This window comes from Xiphophorus hellerii, chromosome 17, assembly GCF_003331165.1.
Source record: "Xiphophorus hellerii strain 12219 chromosome 17, Xiphophorus_hellerii-4.1, whole genome shotgun sequence".
Taxonomy (NCBI): domain Eukaryota; kingdom Metazoa; phylum Chordata; class Actinopteri; order Cyprinodontiformes; family Poeciliidae; genus Xiphophorus; species Xiphophorus hellerii.
In genome coordinates this window covers 10700937-10719571 of record NC_045688.1, presented here as the reverse complement: position 1 = coordinate 10719571, position 18635 = coordinate 10700937, and the positions used below count along the sequence as shown (strand labels likewise).

General features: G+C 37.8%; 1 protein-coding gene across 1 annotated transcript; it reads left to right on the top strand.

The window, feature by feature from the left end:
- Positions 1 to 746: 746 nt before the first annotated feature.
- Positions 747 to 18092, top strand: ano6 (anoctamin 6). The gene is made up of 20 exons (XM_032589253.1): positions 747 to 1081; positions 5449 to 5519; positions 6257 to 6385; positions 8016 to 8081; positions 8152 to 8439; positions 9291 to 9404; positions 9490 to 9605; positions 10943 to 11077; positions 11211 to 11313; positions 12121 to 12181; positions 12298 to 12443; positions 12542 to 12619; positions 12830 to 13061; positions 13146 to 13315; positions 14160 to 14257; positions 14950 to 15083; positions 15192 to 15397; positions 15543 to 15739; positions 16511 to 16616; positions 16714 to 18092. Exons 1-20 carry the CDS (start codon positions 1000 to 1002, stop codon positions 16930 to 16932), a joined length of 2751 nt encoding a protein of 916 aa, XP_032445144.1. The 5' UTR covers positions 747 to 999; the 3' UTR covers positions 16933 to 18092.
- The last annotated feature ends 543 nt before the right edge of the window (positions 18093 to 18635 follow it).

The following is an 18635-nucleotide window of genomic DNA, read 5'->3' as shown; positions in this document are numbered from 1 at the left end:
ATATTTTTTTAGAATATTTTAGTGAACTTATATGAGATTTAAAGTAATATCCTGGGCTAAGTTATAGTAACCATTGCCTTGGAAACCTTGTTCTTACTCAACATATACAGTACAGACCAAAAGTTTGGACACACCTTCTAATTCAATGGGTTTTCTTTATTTTCATGACTATTTATAAGGCAAGAAATCCCACTTATTAACCTGACAGGGCACCTATGAAGTGAAAACCATTTCAGGTGACTACCTGTTGAAGCTCATCAAGAAAATGCAGAGTGTGTGCAAAGTAGTAATCATAGCAAAAGGTTGCTACTTTGAAGAAACTAGAATATAAGGGGTATTTTCAGTTGTTTTACACTTTTTTGTTTAGTGCATATTTCCACATGTGTTATTCATAGTTTTGATGCCTTCAGTGTGAATCTACAATGTCAATAGTCATGAAAATAAAGGAAACTCATTGAATTAAAAGGTGTGTCCATACTTTTGGTCTGTACTGTACGTATAACTTGAACTTGGACCTATTCAAGTTCAAGTTGTAGGCTACTTTATGTTTCCACGGGTTCGGAAACATTCGGTAAAATGTACCCAAAGATTCCCGTCTGACGTGATCAAATCTCTCTTCAGCACTCTATCCTCCTCCTCCTCCTCCTCCTCCTCCTCCTCCTCCTCCTCCTCCTCCTCCTCCTCCTCCTCCTCCTCCTCCTCCTCCTCCTCTTCCTCCTCCTCCTCCTCCTTCGCCGCCTCCTCCTCAACCCCACCCTATTGTATGATTTTCATTTTGTCAAGCTTCAACTTGACCAAGTTTTTTTTTTGTTGTTTTTTTTTTTTTTTTTTTTTGTTCAACTGATAGCGTGTTGAAATTATGCAGGAATGTACCGGAGGCTGAGTCGCGCTTTAAACCAACACTAACTCGCCTCTTGCTTGTTCACAGAGTGAATCTGTGGATTCGTGTTTGTTTCAGCTGCTGTTAAAGGAGGTCCCTGCTGACTCGCTGCGGGGACCATGGACGACAATATACTCGAGATGGAGTCGGACAACGAGGACTTCGATGATTCGAAACTGGGCATGATACATGAGGAAGTTGGTGAGAGCGCCACTTTTTTCTTTCGCAAGAGACCTTTTCAGTCCTGATGTGCCTATTGTGTCTGAGCTGAGGTATCTTTAATTCTCCTTAACTGCCCCGGTAATTCTGCTACTCTTCAAACAACGTGCTTCTTTTTTTTTTTTTTTTTTTTTGGTGTAACTCTAAAACCGCCACTAGATACCAACATTTCCCCTTATTATTTCTAATCTATTGTAACTTTAACTTGATGACATTCAAGTTACAACTTATTTTTATTTCTACTCAAGTTCTTACATGCTTATATGAAACCCACTGTGTTGTCACTAGCTAGTCGATAATAATGTAAAAACTTGGTGTTTAAATGTTCAAAATATGGGGGTTTTCCGAGATGTGGGAACGTCACGCCCATTGCTGAGCAGTTTTCCACCGAACCCAGTTTCCATTCCACCATTGCATCTGGACTACATAAAAATAGTCGGACAAATGTTTGAAGTTCTAAATGTGCCAAGATGTAGTGACATTAATACCTGGTCATATCTACAGTTATTTTTTTTGGCTGCCTCATCCTCTGATACAAAGCTCGCAAGAAATTTGGGTTTAGCATCTCAAAAGAGTTACTTCTCTAGCGTTTTTTTTGTTAGTTTGGTGTACAGGAATTAAAAGTGCCAAAAGTCTGAACATGTTCATAAGTGTAATTACCTTTGCCTGCTGCCTTATCTGTGTAAAAATGAACATGCCAATACATTTGACTTTATATATTCAAGTCTACCGTTCAACCCAAAATTATTTATACTACTGGCAGATACTGGCTAGCATTTGGAAAGTTCAGGAGCGCCATTTACTTTCCATTGCACTGATTGGCTGTACCTACAAGAGCGAAAATAAGGAAGACTGTAGATATTAGCTTCGGCAGAAGGCATAGCTATGCACAGGCTGCAGATGTGAACATGTATATATATTTTTGATATATTTTGAATCCCATATATCTGAATAACAGTACTACAGAGGTACAGACAAGTTGAACTGAGAAATGAATGTGGCTTGACTGGTTTTTAATTTCCATATTCATTCAGCAGTTAAGTCGTTTTATACCTGTGCAACACTCACTAACGTATGTGATATATATTTTTGGTATGTTTGGATCCCGTAGGGACATAGCCTATTGTGACATTTGGCTGTATCTTTCAATTCAGCCACATTTCTATCATTCTGTTATACAGGAATCTAAAAGTGCCAAAAGTACCCGTCATATATGTACATGTTCTTGTGTACATTGTACTTGGTCAGTTTTATTTTTAGACCCTCATATATTCTTTCTGTGTAGTTCTGATTTCTCTGAGAAACTAACAAGAAGCTTGAAGGAATTTCATTTGTTGATACTCATTTGATTTAACTTTCCAAAGTTTTATTACAAAGCGATGACGTAATTCATGACTAAATATAACATAGAGCATTTAAGGTAACAAATGGTTTATGGAAATCATGCCGAAATTGTATTGAAGGAAAGACATACGAGGTTTTTAAAAAAAGTTTTGCAAATGAAAATCTAAAAAGTGTGGTGGGTGTTTTATGTTTAACCCACCATTATAGCTGTTCGCCTGTTGGGGTTATGGTTAGGGTTGCACCAATTTGTACATCTAGAGAAATATGTCCCCATTCTTATTAGTAAAATACCTCAAGCGCAGTAATTGAGAGCACAAAATCTAAGTTTACTCTCATCTGATTAAAGTGCCTTCTTCCAGGTTTCATTCAACAATTTCTCATGTCTTCACAAGACAGCTAGCTAACTAAGTCTGTTACATAAGAGTAAAATTAAGTGTTATTAAAGTTTTTGGTTGTTAATGTCACAAAGTTCAAGAGGTATGAATACATTTCCAAGGTTTTGTATGAGCTTTTTTATGTCTTATTTAGCTTCACTACCTATCATGAATCCCACATTGTGTGTATTTTTGTTATTGGTAATCAGCAATGCTTTGTGTGGTTGGGAAAATCCAACCACACAAAGCATCTAGACTGGACCACAAAGTGGTTCTCAATAGACTGCGTCTTCTATTGCCATTAATTGTTAATGTATTCGTTGATTATGTTCAGCTGAATACATAGGCTTACAGCTGCTGTCGCCCAGTTGTAATTGCTCTGTTTCCCATTGAGCTGAAACTTAATCTAATTTGGCACTTGAATACAAAATGTTTTGCAAAGACAAAGTGCTTCATTATTGTTTTCTTTGGAAAATAAACATTTCTAAGCCGACAGAAAGGGTTTGTCATACCAAACACTGCTCACGCTTAAGCAAGATCTTTGAGCTGATTGTTGTCATGGAGGTGGCTCTGTAGTGAATTACAGATGTTACAACTGTCTAATGCAGACAGCTATTTCCTGTCAGTAAAACGGGCAGAAGAGCCTTTCTTATCTAATTTATTGGCTTAAATAGTAATCATGGACTGTAAAAAGGTGGAACAAATAAAGGTATGATGCTGTTTTCCTGCTTGGTTGAGCCGTTTTTGCTTTGCATGCTGATAGGAGGATGTTCACTTGAGAGGAAGTTAGCATGTGCTCTGTGGGGTGCGGCATAAAAGCAGATTTCTTTTTTTTTTTTCAGCCGACTGCAACTGTTAGTGGCAGACCCGGTATATTTTTTTTTACAAGAGTCCGACTTAATGTAATTCCCTGGAAAAGATTTTCAGTCCATATTTCTCAAGTAGAAAGACTCATTGCGACATCTTGGCTTTCATGTCAGAACAAACGTGTGGCAGCGCAGCAATGAAGATGAAACCGGCCGAGGCATTTATGTGAAACTCACGTTGAAGCAGTGTTCATTTTTATCAAAATTCGGACTTTGCAAAGTCTTTTTTTTAAAATATAAATAGTGATTCCGCTGTTATTTTCCCAGCCAGTTGCTATGGCCAGTTTGTAAAAACAACATCTGTCTTTAGTTATTGCTCCTCTTCACTTGCCAAGAAGGCAAGACTTTCCATATTAAAAGCTGTGTCGTCTTCTTGCCGTCAACAATTAGCTGTAGTGTGAGCTTCCGTTCTTACCCCTCAGATGTGAGTGACAGCGCTGTGTTTTAAGTATTTCACTTAGTAGTTCACTTGTTTTTGCTTTTTCTATGTTCTAGCAGTATTTCAAATAACACATGATAAAGTTAAGATTCCTCAAAAACTTTGAAAAGCTCTTTGGTTTAGTTGCTAGTTTGAAGATTGTTAGCTAGGGGATATTTTCTGTCAGCGCTTACGTTTGGTACGACACAGAAGAAACACTCTGTATTGACTGGACATGCAAATAAGCAACAGGAAATGAATTTAAAGTGCAGCAGACATCATGTTTTTTCCCCCAAGTGTTCAGGCTATTCTCCACACTATATCCTGGAACCTGAAAGGTGTGTGACACCACACATACAGTACAGACCAAAAGTTTGGACACACCTTCTCATTGAATTCAATGAGAAGGTGTGTCCAAACTTTTGGTCTGTATTGAGTACAGACCAAAAGTTTGGACACACAGTTGTGTCCAAACTTTTGGTCTGTACTGTATATTAAAAGAATGTCTGTCAATAACTACGACAGCATACAATCTTTTGTTGCTTGCTGTTCTCGATAAGTTCTGGAGGAGTAGGCCCAGAATTTGGAGAAACGCAACTAAACGCTGAACCAACTTTCACCATTGCAGTGAGAATTTTTAATCTATGAAGTTAAAAAGTATCAGTGACGGTTAAATGCTAAGAAAAAGGAACAACATATTCCGAAGAGAAACACTTCCTGTTCACTTTTCAGAGTGATGCAAACTAAGGGATGCAAACTGTCAAATCAGCAGCTCCCCAGTGACAACAGCTGAATAAATAAAGAGTCCTGTTGTCGTTTACAAATAACTTTTTTTAAAATTTCTGTTTCTGTCATGTACTTGCACAGTGTCCTCCACCCTTATTAGCACCTTTTGTGAACCTGTCTAAAAAGCCTTCAATTCCATTTCAGGTCTTATTGCAATAGCATAACCTTCAATTTAAGTAAAAGAAAAATCCAATGTTAAGAATCTCCATTTAAACGTCAACGTAGCAGTAATTCCTACGAAAAAGTGTCACTCGTGTACTTTAGAGACATTGCGTTGTATTTGTATCATAAAAAATGTTTATCAGGTTATTATGGCTTAAGGTTATTAAAAATCCCCAAATCTAAAAAAAAAAAAAGAATTCTATATAATGTACAGAATGTGCATTCATTACACGACTATGGTTTTTATATACTTAATGCATCTCCACTTTTTCTTAATTAAAACTAAGATGAACATTTTTTTGCTCTGCAAAAGATTTGGATGGAAGTAATCCTCTCTGTATGTTTGCTGTATGTGTTTATTGTTTTATTTAAGGCTGTGTCATCATTTCTCTCTTACAGTGTACCCTGAGGAGTTTTTACCCACTTATTACGCTATTAAAGCAGAAGTGTCAGCAAACAAAACAAATCTGGTGAGTCCCTGTCTTTGGATGTGAGTCAGATATAATCACTGTGTACCGTACTGTAAATATATTTGCACCTTTAAATATGTCTTTCTTCTCTCTTGCTTTTTAGCCACCATAAATGTTTGATTGTTTAATTTATTGTATTATTATTATTATTTAGCGTTTATGATTTTTGTGATGGTACTCATGAAAACATATTATTTGTTCAATTGTTGCCTGTATGGTGTTTTCTTTATAATCTTGTCATTTTCTGTTTTTATTATGTAAAGCACATTGAACCGCCTTGCTGCTGAAATGTGCTATTCAAATAAATGTGAAAAGTGCATCACCTCATTGTTAAATCACAATTTAATGTTAATTTGTACTGAAAAAAATAACAGAGGCTGTTATTATTATGCAAATTGACCAGCATTAAACTTTTAGTTTCATACATTTCTAAGGCAAATTACACAGTTTACACAAGATAGACATTTAAATAGATTACAATGACAAAAGTTTCATTGTGTGAAGAGTGGGAAGGAGAGAGGGAGTCAGAGGGCGGGTGTTCTTGGGTTTGTTGACTCTTCCCTTTTTCCCTTCATAGCATCACAAATGAAATTAGCTCATCAGGGGCAGCAACTGCCTGCCGTACCAAACGTCCTTTTTAACCTGCCATTCTCTCCAACATGTACAAAGTTATGGAGGAAGACTCGTATGAGTTTCAGGACGTCGACTTACCCTACGGGCTTTGTTTCTGCCCTCAGGTTGACTACAACAACCAGCCGGACTCATTGTTCTTCAACGACGGTGTGAGGAGTGTGGACTTCATCCTGGTGTACGAAGATGAGGAGACGAAACCGTTTGACAAGAAGTACACGTTCAAAAGACGCAAGGTAAGGTTCGCATTTCTTACACATACCCATTTGCCTGAGGTAATTATGCAAAGTATTCTTAATTAATGAGATAAATGACACCAACAATGCTTAAAGCACTGTATTAGAAACATATGTGATGATAGTAACAATCGAAAACTTTGCTTAGATTATACTATTTTATCTTTTGCAAGACAGTCGAGCTATTTTTCTAATAAAGTAAGTTCTGTACACACAATAAAAACTCCGGAATCGCAGAAAAATACTTATTGTGAAGACGTTATTGGCTGACAAATGATTACGTTTCTTTTAAAAACGCATCAAAGACTTACAGTAGGAGACACATTTCATTGCTCTGAGGAATTGTATCGCTGTCAGTCCATTATTTGCACCAGGATGAACGTCTCTGCTGACTGTGTGTACACAATATCACCTACCGCTTTACCTTTGACGTGGCTGAGGAAGGCCACTAAAAAACACAATTCGTGCACTTAAAAACTTCAAAGTCCAGGCTGAATTCAGTCCGAAACTGAATTTAATATTACAGTTTGTCGAGCGTGGTTATTTTAAATTAGTGCATCCAGTTGGTTTGGGAATGAAATGAACCAAACATTAAAATAGTTTGAACAGGGCACACCCATGTATGTTTGTTACCTTCATGTCTTTCATAAGAGGCTTAACGTATTGTTTGTTTTGAAAACACCGCACCGTGTGCAGCGCACACCCTTAGATTTTTTTAGATTAGGTAATTAAAGAAGCGACATTATGGCCTTAATTCTTTTAAATATGATTCCCTTCAGGGTTCTGATATAGGGATGTTTTTTGGGGTTTTTTTGCTTAAATGAATGGCGCCTGAAAAAATGCCCAGTCTCAAAGCTGATCAGCTTGTTTCAGTTCCTTGAAAATGCTGGGCTTGTAGAGCTACTCAAAAGCGGCGCTAACACTTATTGCACAGTAGATACACTGAGGCAATTTATATTTGTCATAATGTAACACACATTCTCGGTTGGCTCATTCTGTTTCTGTTGTAACTCTGGCTGCTGGAGAGTCGAATGCCAATAAAGACGGTTTTAACTGATCACTGTTGCATATAAAATATAGAAAACCGGGCTTTTATTCAATCACATGACAGATTATTTAGTTTTCATGTCGTTCTTTTTGAGAAAAACAGGAAGAGCAATGAATTCAGTTTATTGAGTTGAATGGCACCATTTCCTGTTTTTCTTGGAAATGAAGTACAGCTGGTTATGAAAAAAAAAAGGAAGCGGCAACAATGGTGCTGCAGGTGATAACAGAAATATTGGCGCAGACACATTCCAGTTTGAATCCACCTGGAATGACTCAGTTAATTCATAAGACACTGATCCCGGTTTAGCAACATGGTGGAAATTTTATGTTTGTCATGTTTCGTCTGTGGCAAGGCTTTAAAATAATAATAATAATAATAATAAAAAATGCTTGGTGCACTTTTTAGATGTTCCCTTCAATTAACCCCACAGATTTTCTGCAGAATTTATCAGGACAGAGATGGTTAGCAGATAGATGAAACAAGCCTCAATGTGAAGCCATAATGATAACAGGAAGTTGTGGGTTACTATTTAAAAGTTCCTAGTTAGCCGTTTCAGTTGTAACTCATTTTATTTCACTGTAGAAACGGCGAGAGTACTTCGAGAGCTGCCTGATGCAGATGGGCCTGGAGCTGGAAGCAACGCAATCTGTAAGTGGAAGCTGCCATTGTCAGGCATGTCCCCCTCCTGCTTGAAACTAACTCTCATTGCGTTCTGCAGGTCCACAAAGACAACCTCGTATATGTGAAAGTTCACGTGCCGTGGGAGGTACAGTGCACCTACGCCGAAGTCCTGCACATCAAGATTCCCATAGCGGTCAACGACCACACCGTACAGTACCCCATCCGGAACCTTTTCGACTGGATCACCAAGCACTTCAAACCCAACGAGAAACTGATAAAAAAGGAAGCAGACTGCTACACCGCACCCTATCAGAAGGAACGTCATGAGTGCTTCCTAAAGATGGACAAGGAAAAATACTTCACCCCATCCATGAGGAGCAGAATGGCGAGTTGTTGCGTGTTTTAAAGCTTTCGATCTCTCGGCATTGTTGAAACTACCTGTGCCGAGTTATCTTCGTTTTTATGCCACGTCACACTGTTCGGTATTGTCATTTCATTACATTGCTGTTGTCAGGAACAAGATAAATAATAACACTCTGGCTAGGGCTGCACCGATTGCAGTTTTCCGGCCGATCGCAGATTACCGATCTTTTAAAAAGCCTAATGTACCGATTCCGATTTAGGCCGATACCATTTTTTTGTCTGAAATGTTGCTCAATATATCAGGAAAGTTGCTGAGTTGGCAACAATGGGCAACAATGTGCAGACATGACCAGTCAAACGTCTCACAGGAGAAAAGAAAAGCACAGTGGTTCATTTTTTGACCTTTGCCAAGCTAGATAGGATCAGTGGATAAAGTCGGCTTCACATGTAAAAATTGGCCGATCAACGATCTCTCAAAATTAAGGAAATCGGTACCGACAAATCGGCTGGCCAATAAATCAATGCACCCTGAACTCTGGCTATACTTTGTACTGTGTTTGACAAAACTTGAGCACTTGATAAGCCAAGCTTTCAAGCTATTCTCTTTTTTTCTCCAAATGTAAAAAATCTTAATCTTTTAAAGGAGCTTTTAAAGTGACAGGGGGTTTCTTTTAAGTCATATTTGTCATATACAGCATTTTGTAATAACTGAAGTTAACATAGTTGCTTGATTATGCTATGAAATGGCACTTTGTGCCTGGAAAAAGCTTAGTACTGCCCCTTTAAGAGCATTCTATCTGTCCTAACCTGATCTTAATGTTGATGACGTGATTTACGCAGAAGATAACTTTTAAGCTCTTCTTCTTATCTCAGGCAAACTTCATCCTGTGCAGAGCTCCTTATGAAATCAGAGGGACTGTAAAAAAGTTTGGTATCACCAAACTGCTGCGTAGTGGAGTTTACAAAGCTGCCTACCCACCACATGATGTAAGTGTGTGGGTTTTTTTTGCTGCTTATATCAGTGTAAATATGTGAAATGCTTCTGAATTTTTTTATTTTATTTTTTTTTCAGTGCAGATTCAATGTCAAGTCCACAGTGGAAAGCTGTCCCAACGAGAGATATCTGCTCTATAAGGAGTGGGCTCATCCCAAGAACTTCTACAAGACACAACCACTGGACCTCATAAGGTTTGCAAACTGTGTTATGATGTGGTTTTATATTCAAGGTTTACTGGAGTTACATTTCAAGAGTGCTAAAATAAATGATTAAGTAAATAAGGTTGATTTAAAGTGGTTTCTCAGACACAGTTACAAAGCTCTGTTCGAGAGAAACATTTTAGAAAATATATAACAGGAGAGGAGCGTTGGATCAATGCGTCACGTACTATCATTTACCTTTAAAATGTTTGTTGAATCAAAAAACACGAACGAGAGATAGATTTCATCTGTAAATCAAATCTAAGGAGTCAAACGTTACTCTGTGGTTAAGGAAAAAAACTGTAGTTTCCCATTACACAGGACCCTGAATGATTTTTGAAAGTCTGACTGGTGAATTACTGATTTTTAAAACAAAAATAATTGCTCAGGAGCATCTCACTAATCTGAGTTAAACTGTGGACTGTGGTGTTACATCTCGTATAGCTCAAAGTCATCAGTATTGACAGGATGGGAAGTGTCATAAAAAGCCTGAGTGATTCCAGTGAATGGAAAAATGCAGAAACAAAAAGACAGTGACTCCAGAACTGAATCTTGTGGAACCCCACAGTGGAAAAAACATATTAGAGGGGTTCTTCGTCTAACAGAGAAAGTAATTTCAGTTTTGCAGACAGATCTAACTTGTTCATAAGATTTTATGATAAATTGTGTGGAAAGTAAGGCTGCACCGATTGCAGTTTTCCATCGCCGATTACTGATCTTTTAAAAAGCTTAACTTACCGATTCCGATTTAAGCCGATACTATTTTTTTTTCTGAAATGTTGCTCAATATATCAAGAAAGTTGCTGAAATTGGCAACAATGGGGTGGCTACTGTTAGCTGTAAATGTGCAGACATGACCTGGTCGGTCGGTTTGTCAGTCAAACGTCTCTCACAGGAGAAAAGAAAAGCACAGGGGTTGATTTTTTTTACCTTTGCCGAGGTTGATAACATCGGTGGACAAGGTCGGCTTCACATGTAAAAATCGGCCGATCACCAATCTCCCAAAATTAAGGAAATCGGCACCGGTGAATCGGCTGGCCGACAAATCAGTGCACCCCTAGTTGAAAGACAAAAAGAAGTTAAATAAACAAATGAATGGACAACTCCCCGAGTAAGCATATGGTGCCACTAACTGAGATGTACACAATTCTACACGTCTCTATTTTTGCCATTGTTAGAATTCAAAATTTCCATATCTTTTATCTAATAATTTAATATTTTATTTAATTTGGAGGGAAAAAAAAGCTCATCCAACTAGTAATATACCAGCAAAGTATTTTTTTTTCTTTTATTACACTTGCACAAAGAGTATGATTTCCTTCCTACAGAAAGTACTATGGGGAGAAGATCGGCATTTACTTCGCCTGGCTGGGTTTCTACACCAAGATGCTGGCTTTTGCTTCTGTGGTGGGACTGGCCTGTTTCTTTTATGGATACCACATTCAAGAAAAAAGCACATGGAGGTATTTCAGATAAGTGACCTATGAGATGTCTGTTGTGTTTGTTCGTTTTTCTGTCGGATGTGAGCTTATTTGGTAGACATGCTTTTCTTTCTATTGATTTCTTTTCTTTCTGTTCTTTTTTAAAACGATGCAGCAAAGAGGTGTGCGACCCCGACATTGGAGGAAAGATTGTAATGTGCCCTCAGTGTGACCTCTGCAACTATTGGATCTTAAACAGCACCTGTGACACTTCAAAGGTGAGCTTTTTGACGAAAACTGTATTTCACTTTATTTACAGTTGTTATATAAAGTATTCGTCTCCTTGAGTGCTTCGCTCTCTTTATTGCTTTTTCAAATCAATCATAAAAGTTTGTCTTTTTTTACAAAAGAATTAGAAAACAAAACTTTTAATATTGAAGCTAAAACCGGTTTCTACAAAATAATGACAAATAAATCAAATATGTGACATAAAATAAATTATTTTGTTAATATTCACCCCCTTCAAGTCAGTATTTAGTCGATACAACACTGTTCAAGCTCTGTCAAGTTGCGCGGGGATCGGCTGTGGACAGCTCTTTTCAAGTCCGGCCACAATTTCTCAATCAGATTGAGGTCTGTGCTTTGACTGGGCCACTCCAGAACATCCACCTTGTTGTCTGAACCCATTTCTGCGTAGCTTTAGCTGGATGCTTCAGGTCATTGTCTTGCTGGAAGATAAATGTTCTTCGAAGCTGTAGTTTCCTAGCAGATAGATACAAATTGTCCACCAGGATAGGAATTTGCGAGAAGACGGTAAAAAAAAAAAAAAAAACATACAGAAAAAAACTTGAAAGGTCACAAAGAAGAACAAGTCTTACCTCCAAGTCTAAACTGATAGTATGCTATGTTTAATTAATCAGTCAGTTCAAAGAGAGAAACCAGAAATCTTGTAAAATTATGGACATTTTTACTGTATTTAAATTATATTGAAGATGTTACATTAAACAATTATTGATCTTAATTTTGTGTAGTAAGCTTTTTTGTAATTCACTTTTGTAATTGATTTGCTGTTGTTTCCTTTTCAGACCCTTACTATATTTGATCATTTTGGAACGCTGGTGTTTGCTGTTTTCATGGCAGTGTGGGGTGAGTTTCTGTCAACGTATTGTTTTAATATTCCTATTTTCCAGGCTTTACCGCCAACTTTCTTTCCCCTAATTGTGCTTGCTCTGCCTTTCTGTGCTTTTTCCTCTGTGCTGCAGTCACGGTGTTCCTGGAGTTCTGGAAGCGCTACCAGTCGCAGTTGGAGTTTGAATGGGACACAGTGGAGTTTCTGGAGCAGCAAGAACCATCTCGCCCCGAATATGATGCCGAGTGTGTTCATGACAAGATCAATTCTGTCACAGGGGTAAAAAAAAAAAAAGAAAACGAAAAACGTCTTGAATAACAGCTATTTCTGTTGGCGATAGTTACCATATCGTACTAAAGTGTGTTTATGTGACCTAGGTGAAAGAGAAGGTGCCATTTAAATTCTGTGGACGATGTTTTCGACTCTCAATAGGAATTGGGACAGTCCTGTTCTGGGTAATCTGATTAAAATTATTGCTACTTAATTTTTAACAGTGCCTGTAGAGTTTAAAATATAATAGACGATTCACACTGATTGTTCTGGAAACAGACGTTCATGTATGTGTCTTGTGCTTGTTTTGCGTGACTGGTCTTGACTCGCCATTTTCAACACCCAACGTCTACGCCTGATGATGTACAACAATCTATTTGCTTTCCGTCCTTCAGATCATGCTGATCGTGGCGTCCGTCGTGGCCATCATTATCTACCGACTAGCTGTTTTCTTTTCCCTGTCAATCAAACTGAAAAACCCAGGCAATTTTACTACTCTAGAGCCCCTAAAAGAGTACGTAACGCCGCAGATGGCCACCTCCGTCACAGCCGGCCTCATTAACTTCGTTGTGATCATGATCCTCAATACTCTTTATGAGCGGGTTGCAATCTGGATCACGGATTATGGTTAGTCTGTCCTGTACTTGTGCTTCTGTTTCCGTCTCCCCCGATTCGAACTGGCTTTTAATTTAATCTTCCACGTGTCGGCAGAGATTCCTCGGACCAGAACGGACTACGAGAACAGCTTGACGCTGAAGATGTTCCTCTTCCAGTTTGTCAACTATTACTCCTCATGCTTCTACATTGCTTTTGTAAAAGGAAAGATAGTCGGCCACCCCGGTCAACCTGTTTATATCCTGGGAAAATATCGGAACGAGGAGGTGATACTCAGTTTCTTGGAAACATTTTATTTTTAATTTTATGATATTGCAACCACTTTAATATATTATGTTGGGATTTTATGTGACAGACCAACAGAAAGTAATTACTATTTGTGATTTGTAAGAAAATTTGTAGGTTTTCCTTTTGTTTTTGCTTTGGTTGCTGTAGGGACTACTTTTACTTAAGTCACTGTATAGCACTTTAAAAGCACTTTTTGCACTTTATTAACAAGCACTTTATTTAGGACTGCACTTTAAGCATAGATTTGCACATCAATAATTTTGCACACAAGAAGTTTTAATTGTATTTATTGAGTGTTTTTAGAGATTAGCATGTAGCCTTTTGTTCTGGGCTCTGCACAGCAGCTCCTCATTGAGAAGTGAGGTGGTTGCCTGTGAAGGGAGAATAATTGTTACTCAGAGCAATGAGCTGCTGGTGGGTAAAACTGAGCAAATGTTTGTGCATAATCTGTTAAGTGTGGAGTGCTAATATGAAGCGACTCAGCGGTCTTTTCTGTGTCCTCTTTTCAGTCCCTAGTCAAGAGAACCAACTTTCATTGCGTTTGCTGCTGCTAGTCACTTCGAGTGTTTAACTGTAGAGAGAATGTGTTCAGGATGATGTGTTGTGTTAGATTTTTGTCACAGATAGTAGCATTTTTGCGCCTTTCCTTGCCTTTTCACATTTATGCACTACTTTGTGCTGCTTTGTCACATAAAATCACAATAAAATGGGCGGACTTTTGTAGTTTCAATGAGACTAGATGCGCAACGATCTGCTCATGTGAAGCTACAAATGTTTTCCTCACTTTTGCTGCGGCTTGTCCTGTGTGTCTGACTCCTGCAGTGTGATCCCGGTGGCTGTCTGATTGAGCTGACCACTCAGCTCGCCATCATCATGGGAGGGAAAGCAATCTGGAACAACATCCAAGAGGTCTTGCTACCGTAAGTAATCGCATCAAACCAACTCTTTTCTGACAGCTATCAGACAGCTTATTATGACAGCCATAATAAAGAATGGACGCTTCATGGACTGCTCTTGCCTATGTATCTTACTTTTGATGGAGTGAAATAATTACATATAAATTATAGCCTTTTCCACCGGTGCAAACTTGGATGGTGAATGTTATAACATATGATATATTTAAAATAACATCACATTGTTTTATTTATAAGGTAGCACTCTTGTGTCATATAATCTAAGTTAATGTTAGGGAATAATTAAAACGTTTAAGATTCACGAGGTATCGGTTAGCCTTCATAGCGGGGGCTGAACACTGTTATTGTCACAAGCACTACTATTAGCTGGCATTTTACTGACGGACGTAAATACAGTATAGTAATATTCTACTTACAAAATATAAACAATGATATGTCCATCTTACTTGTGAAAAGTTGACCCCAGAGCCCTGCTGTCAGTAGTCCTGAAAACAAATACCCCGCCGTGCCGAGGCATCTTCTCCTGTTTTGGTTTAGCAGAGTAGGAGGGACGACCGCTCCAAGATGGCCGCCGTATTTTCTGTGCCTGTGCAACCAAAACTCTTTTATTATGTCTATGTTGAAAACAATCTGCCTCTTTGTCTGGCGGCAAAATACTGCAACATTTTTCATGCTCAAACATTGTCGGTCCTCCACAGGTGGCTTAAGAATCTGATCTTCCGCTACTGCACCAGGGTGACCGATAAGAAGGTGGAGCCGCCTCGCTGGGAGCAAGACTTTGAGCTCCAGCCCTTCACAAAACTCGGACTCTTCTATGAATATCTTGAGATGGGTAAAAATGCTTCAGTATTATCTAACATGGATCTGTACCTTGTGGACCTGTCGACATGGAGCCAGTTTAGTCGCTACAAGATCCCAATCAGTCTTTCGTTCCCCCCAGTGATCCAGTTCGGCTTTGTGACGCTGTTCGTGGCCTCTTTTCCTCTGGCTCCGTTTCTGGCTCTGGTCAACAACATTATCGAGATCCGAGTCGACGCTTGGAAAATGACAACTCAGTTTCAACGCATACTGCCTGAGAAAGCCCAGGACATTGGAGCTTGGCAGCCCATTCTTCAAAGCATCGCCATATTGGCAGTCGCAACAAATGTAAGTTGGATTTTAGCTCTTTTTGTTTGTAACGTGAAATAATGTGCAGGAAAAAAATAACCCCCATTTATAACAATTGAATGCAGCAGACACAAACAACGACCTTCTTTCATTTAACTTGCATGCTGCTTTGGTGTCTCTACAGGCCATGCTCATTGCGTTTACATCCGACGTAATTCCACGGATGGTTTACTACTGGTCATTTTCTGTGGAGGAAGGTTACGGTAACCACACCATGAGCGGCTTCATTAACAGCTCCCTGTCTTATTTCAACACCAGTAATTTCAGTCCAGCCACAGTAACAGATGCAGTCGAGCGACCTCGCAACATCACCATTTGCAGGTGCGGGGTCTGTTTCTTATGCTCTCATTGGCTCCTCTGGTAAATGACCTGTAAAAAAAAAAAAAAACTTTTATAAAGTAATCTTTTCTCACACTAGTTTAATCTCATCCTGAAAAATGTTGTAAAATCCAAGCTATGTTTGAACACTTTTATTCAGCAGTGAAAAATATCCAAAACTTAAAAATAGTAGTTTTTGCTTACTTATTGGCACTCCTGACTGTTCCTGTATAATATAAGTAAAGGTATATTTTACTTTTTAAAGTAAAATATACCGTCCTAAGAGTGGGTCCAGCGGACCCCACATGAGCTTTCTACCCTGTGTGTGTTTCTGGTCATTTTAGACGACTTTTTCTCTGAAGCGTAAAGCCCCTCGAAACATGTCGGTTAAACGTAAGAGAAAAAAAAGGACATCAGAAACCACATTGCATTTGGGATAATCTAGCAAAATGAGCTGGTCAAAAGTACCGTTTCCCATATGCTCCAACCATTCAAAACATTAGAAAAGCGATTTTATTATTTAATTGTATTTGTTTATTTATTAGATTATGCCTTTTTGGCCAAAAGGGGTTGTACAAATAAGTAAATTTTTCAGTGTGAGATTATGGTACTTGAGTAAAAGCCGCATTAATGCTTTTTGAAAACTCTTCGCCAAGGGAACCAATGTACTAAATGTGAGTGAAGCTGTCTTTGAACAGGAAATCTATCGCAGGTGTAAAAAAAACTAATTGTTTCACCCTGAAGGGCAAACTAAAATATATTTTTCCTCTTAAGGTATCGAGACTTTCGGTTTCCTCCTGGACACCCCAGACAATATCAGTACAACATGCACTACTGGCACGTGATTGCTGCCAAAATGGCTTTTATAATTGTTGTAGAGGTGAGGGGAAATCTTACTCGGGCACACGAAAAAAATACATGTTTCTTATTATGAAAGCGCTGGACAAAAGTACTTACTCTTTATCTCCTCTTCACAGCACGTTGCGTACCTCACCAAGTTCATCCTCGCCTCCGTAATCCCAGACGTCTCGTACACCACCAGAGAACAGCTCAAACGAGAGAAGTACCTGACCCAAGTAATCCTTCACGAGGTTAACCTGAACCTGGTGTCCAAACGCTTGAAACCGGTTGTACATGACATGTCAAGTCACATGGCAAGAAACAAAGACAATGAACTCGAACTCTCGGAATACTGACAGAAACACCCTGCAGAGGACACTTTGGTTCACTTTCTTTTACTGGATTTATGTTGCTGTTGTTCCGACAATCCTTAGCATCCTGTGAAAAATTAATAATCTAAAGCTATATCTGGATGTATCGTGCTCTCTGAAGGTAAATGCATTTGTTTGAAAAACTTAAAGACTAAAAGAAATTAGGAAATCATTTCTTCCTCCACCTCTAACCACTTTATTTGGTTTATCATGATGGTTATTTTTGAGCCAGTATATAAGGGGAATGTTATAAAATAACTGATAACAAAGAGTGGTGAGTTTCAAACCATTTTCCTCAGATGAATTGTAGCCTTTAAATATTTAACTGGTAGATTTTGATTAGAGTCCCAGTACTTTTATGCTACATTTTAAGCTTTATCAAAGTACATGTTAACACAGAAGGGTTACACATACTTTGCTCAAATGGTGTCATATAATATCAGTATTGAATTAAAAATAACATGCAACAACATTTGAGCTAACCATAATTTTTTGTTTGTTTTCTTGTAATTTTTATTCTCGATTTAAAGGCCAAGGTGATCTGTGAAACATTATTATATGTTACAAACTTAAAGCCAAGTTTTTATATTTACAAAATTACATTTCTTAAGCTGGTTTGATCTGGCAAAATGTTTTTTTAAAATTTAAATTAGCTTCCGCTTTGATTGCTGACAATTGTAAATTAGTAATTGTACACCAAAGCTCTATGCATCCTGTCAAATGGGGTCAATTTTTTGTAAACCTTTAACTGTTGTGAGAATAATCTCTCTTTCTGTTGCTGTATTTATGAATATTGCAACTTTTCTACTCCTTAAAGTTACTTTGCTAACCATTAACTGTCTGTTACATTCTCGAATAAGAAATAAATGCACTTGATCTTTAGTTATGCATTTGTGTACAAGCCAAAGTTGTATTATTACCTGTGTTGATCAGTGGTACTACATCCATCATATATGCAAACAATATTGTTTCAGTAAGATTTTATATATTTTTGTGTTGTCACTCATATGCTGTTATTAAACTGTTTTTTTTAATTATTATTATTTAACAAGAAACAAACACTTGTTTTATTCCATTAACCCTGTGGGATCCTTTTACTCTGTGCTTCACTTGCAACTTTTGGAAACATAAAATGATATTTTGAACTCGTCTCAAAATAATTTTATATTACTTTTCTAAATACCGTTATCAGCTTCAGTCAACACCATGACATATAACGACTAATGTCTTGTTTGTTTTTGTATTTTAGAACTTATTTTAAACAGTTTTATCAAATTTTATCATGATTATGGGGGTAGCAATATTAATTTTATTTTCTTTATGTAGCCTAGATAAATTGCTCCATCTTTGTCTACTGAAAGCAAATGTTTTTTCTTAAATGTATCAACATATTTCTGTTTTATTTTGTTCTATAATTTTCACACCTTCCTATTTTATAGTCCTTTACCATATACAACAAATAGCTGTTGGGGAAGTTTAAACCATGTTTAGATGTTCAGGTGTCTTACGTTGTCTTTATTTTAAGAATATTAAAAGCAGTCAGCTTGTTAGCGACCATCTACAAAAAAAGTTGTTAAAAAAAAACAAAGTTCAACAACTTCTCCAAGTTTTTTTTTTTAGCATACACGCTTCTAATTTAATAGTTGCACTGCCATAAGGGGCGGTTATGTCAGATACATAGATTTTTA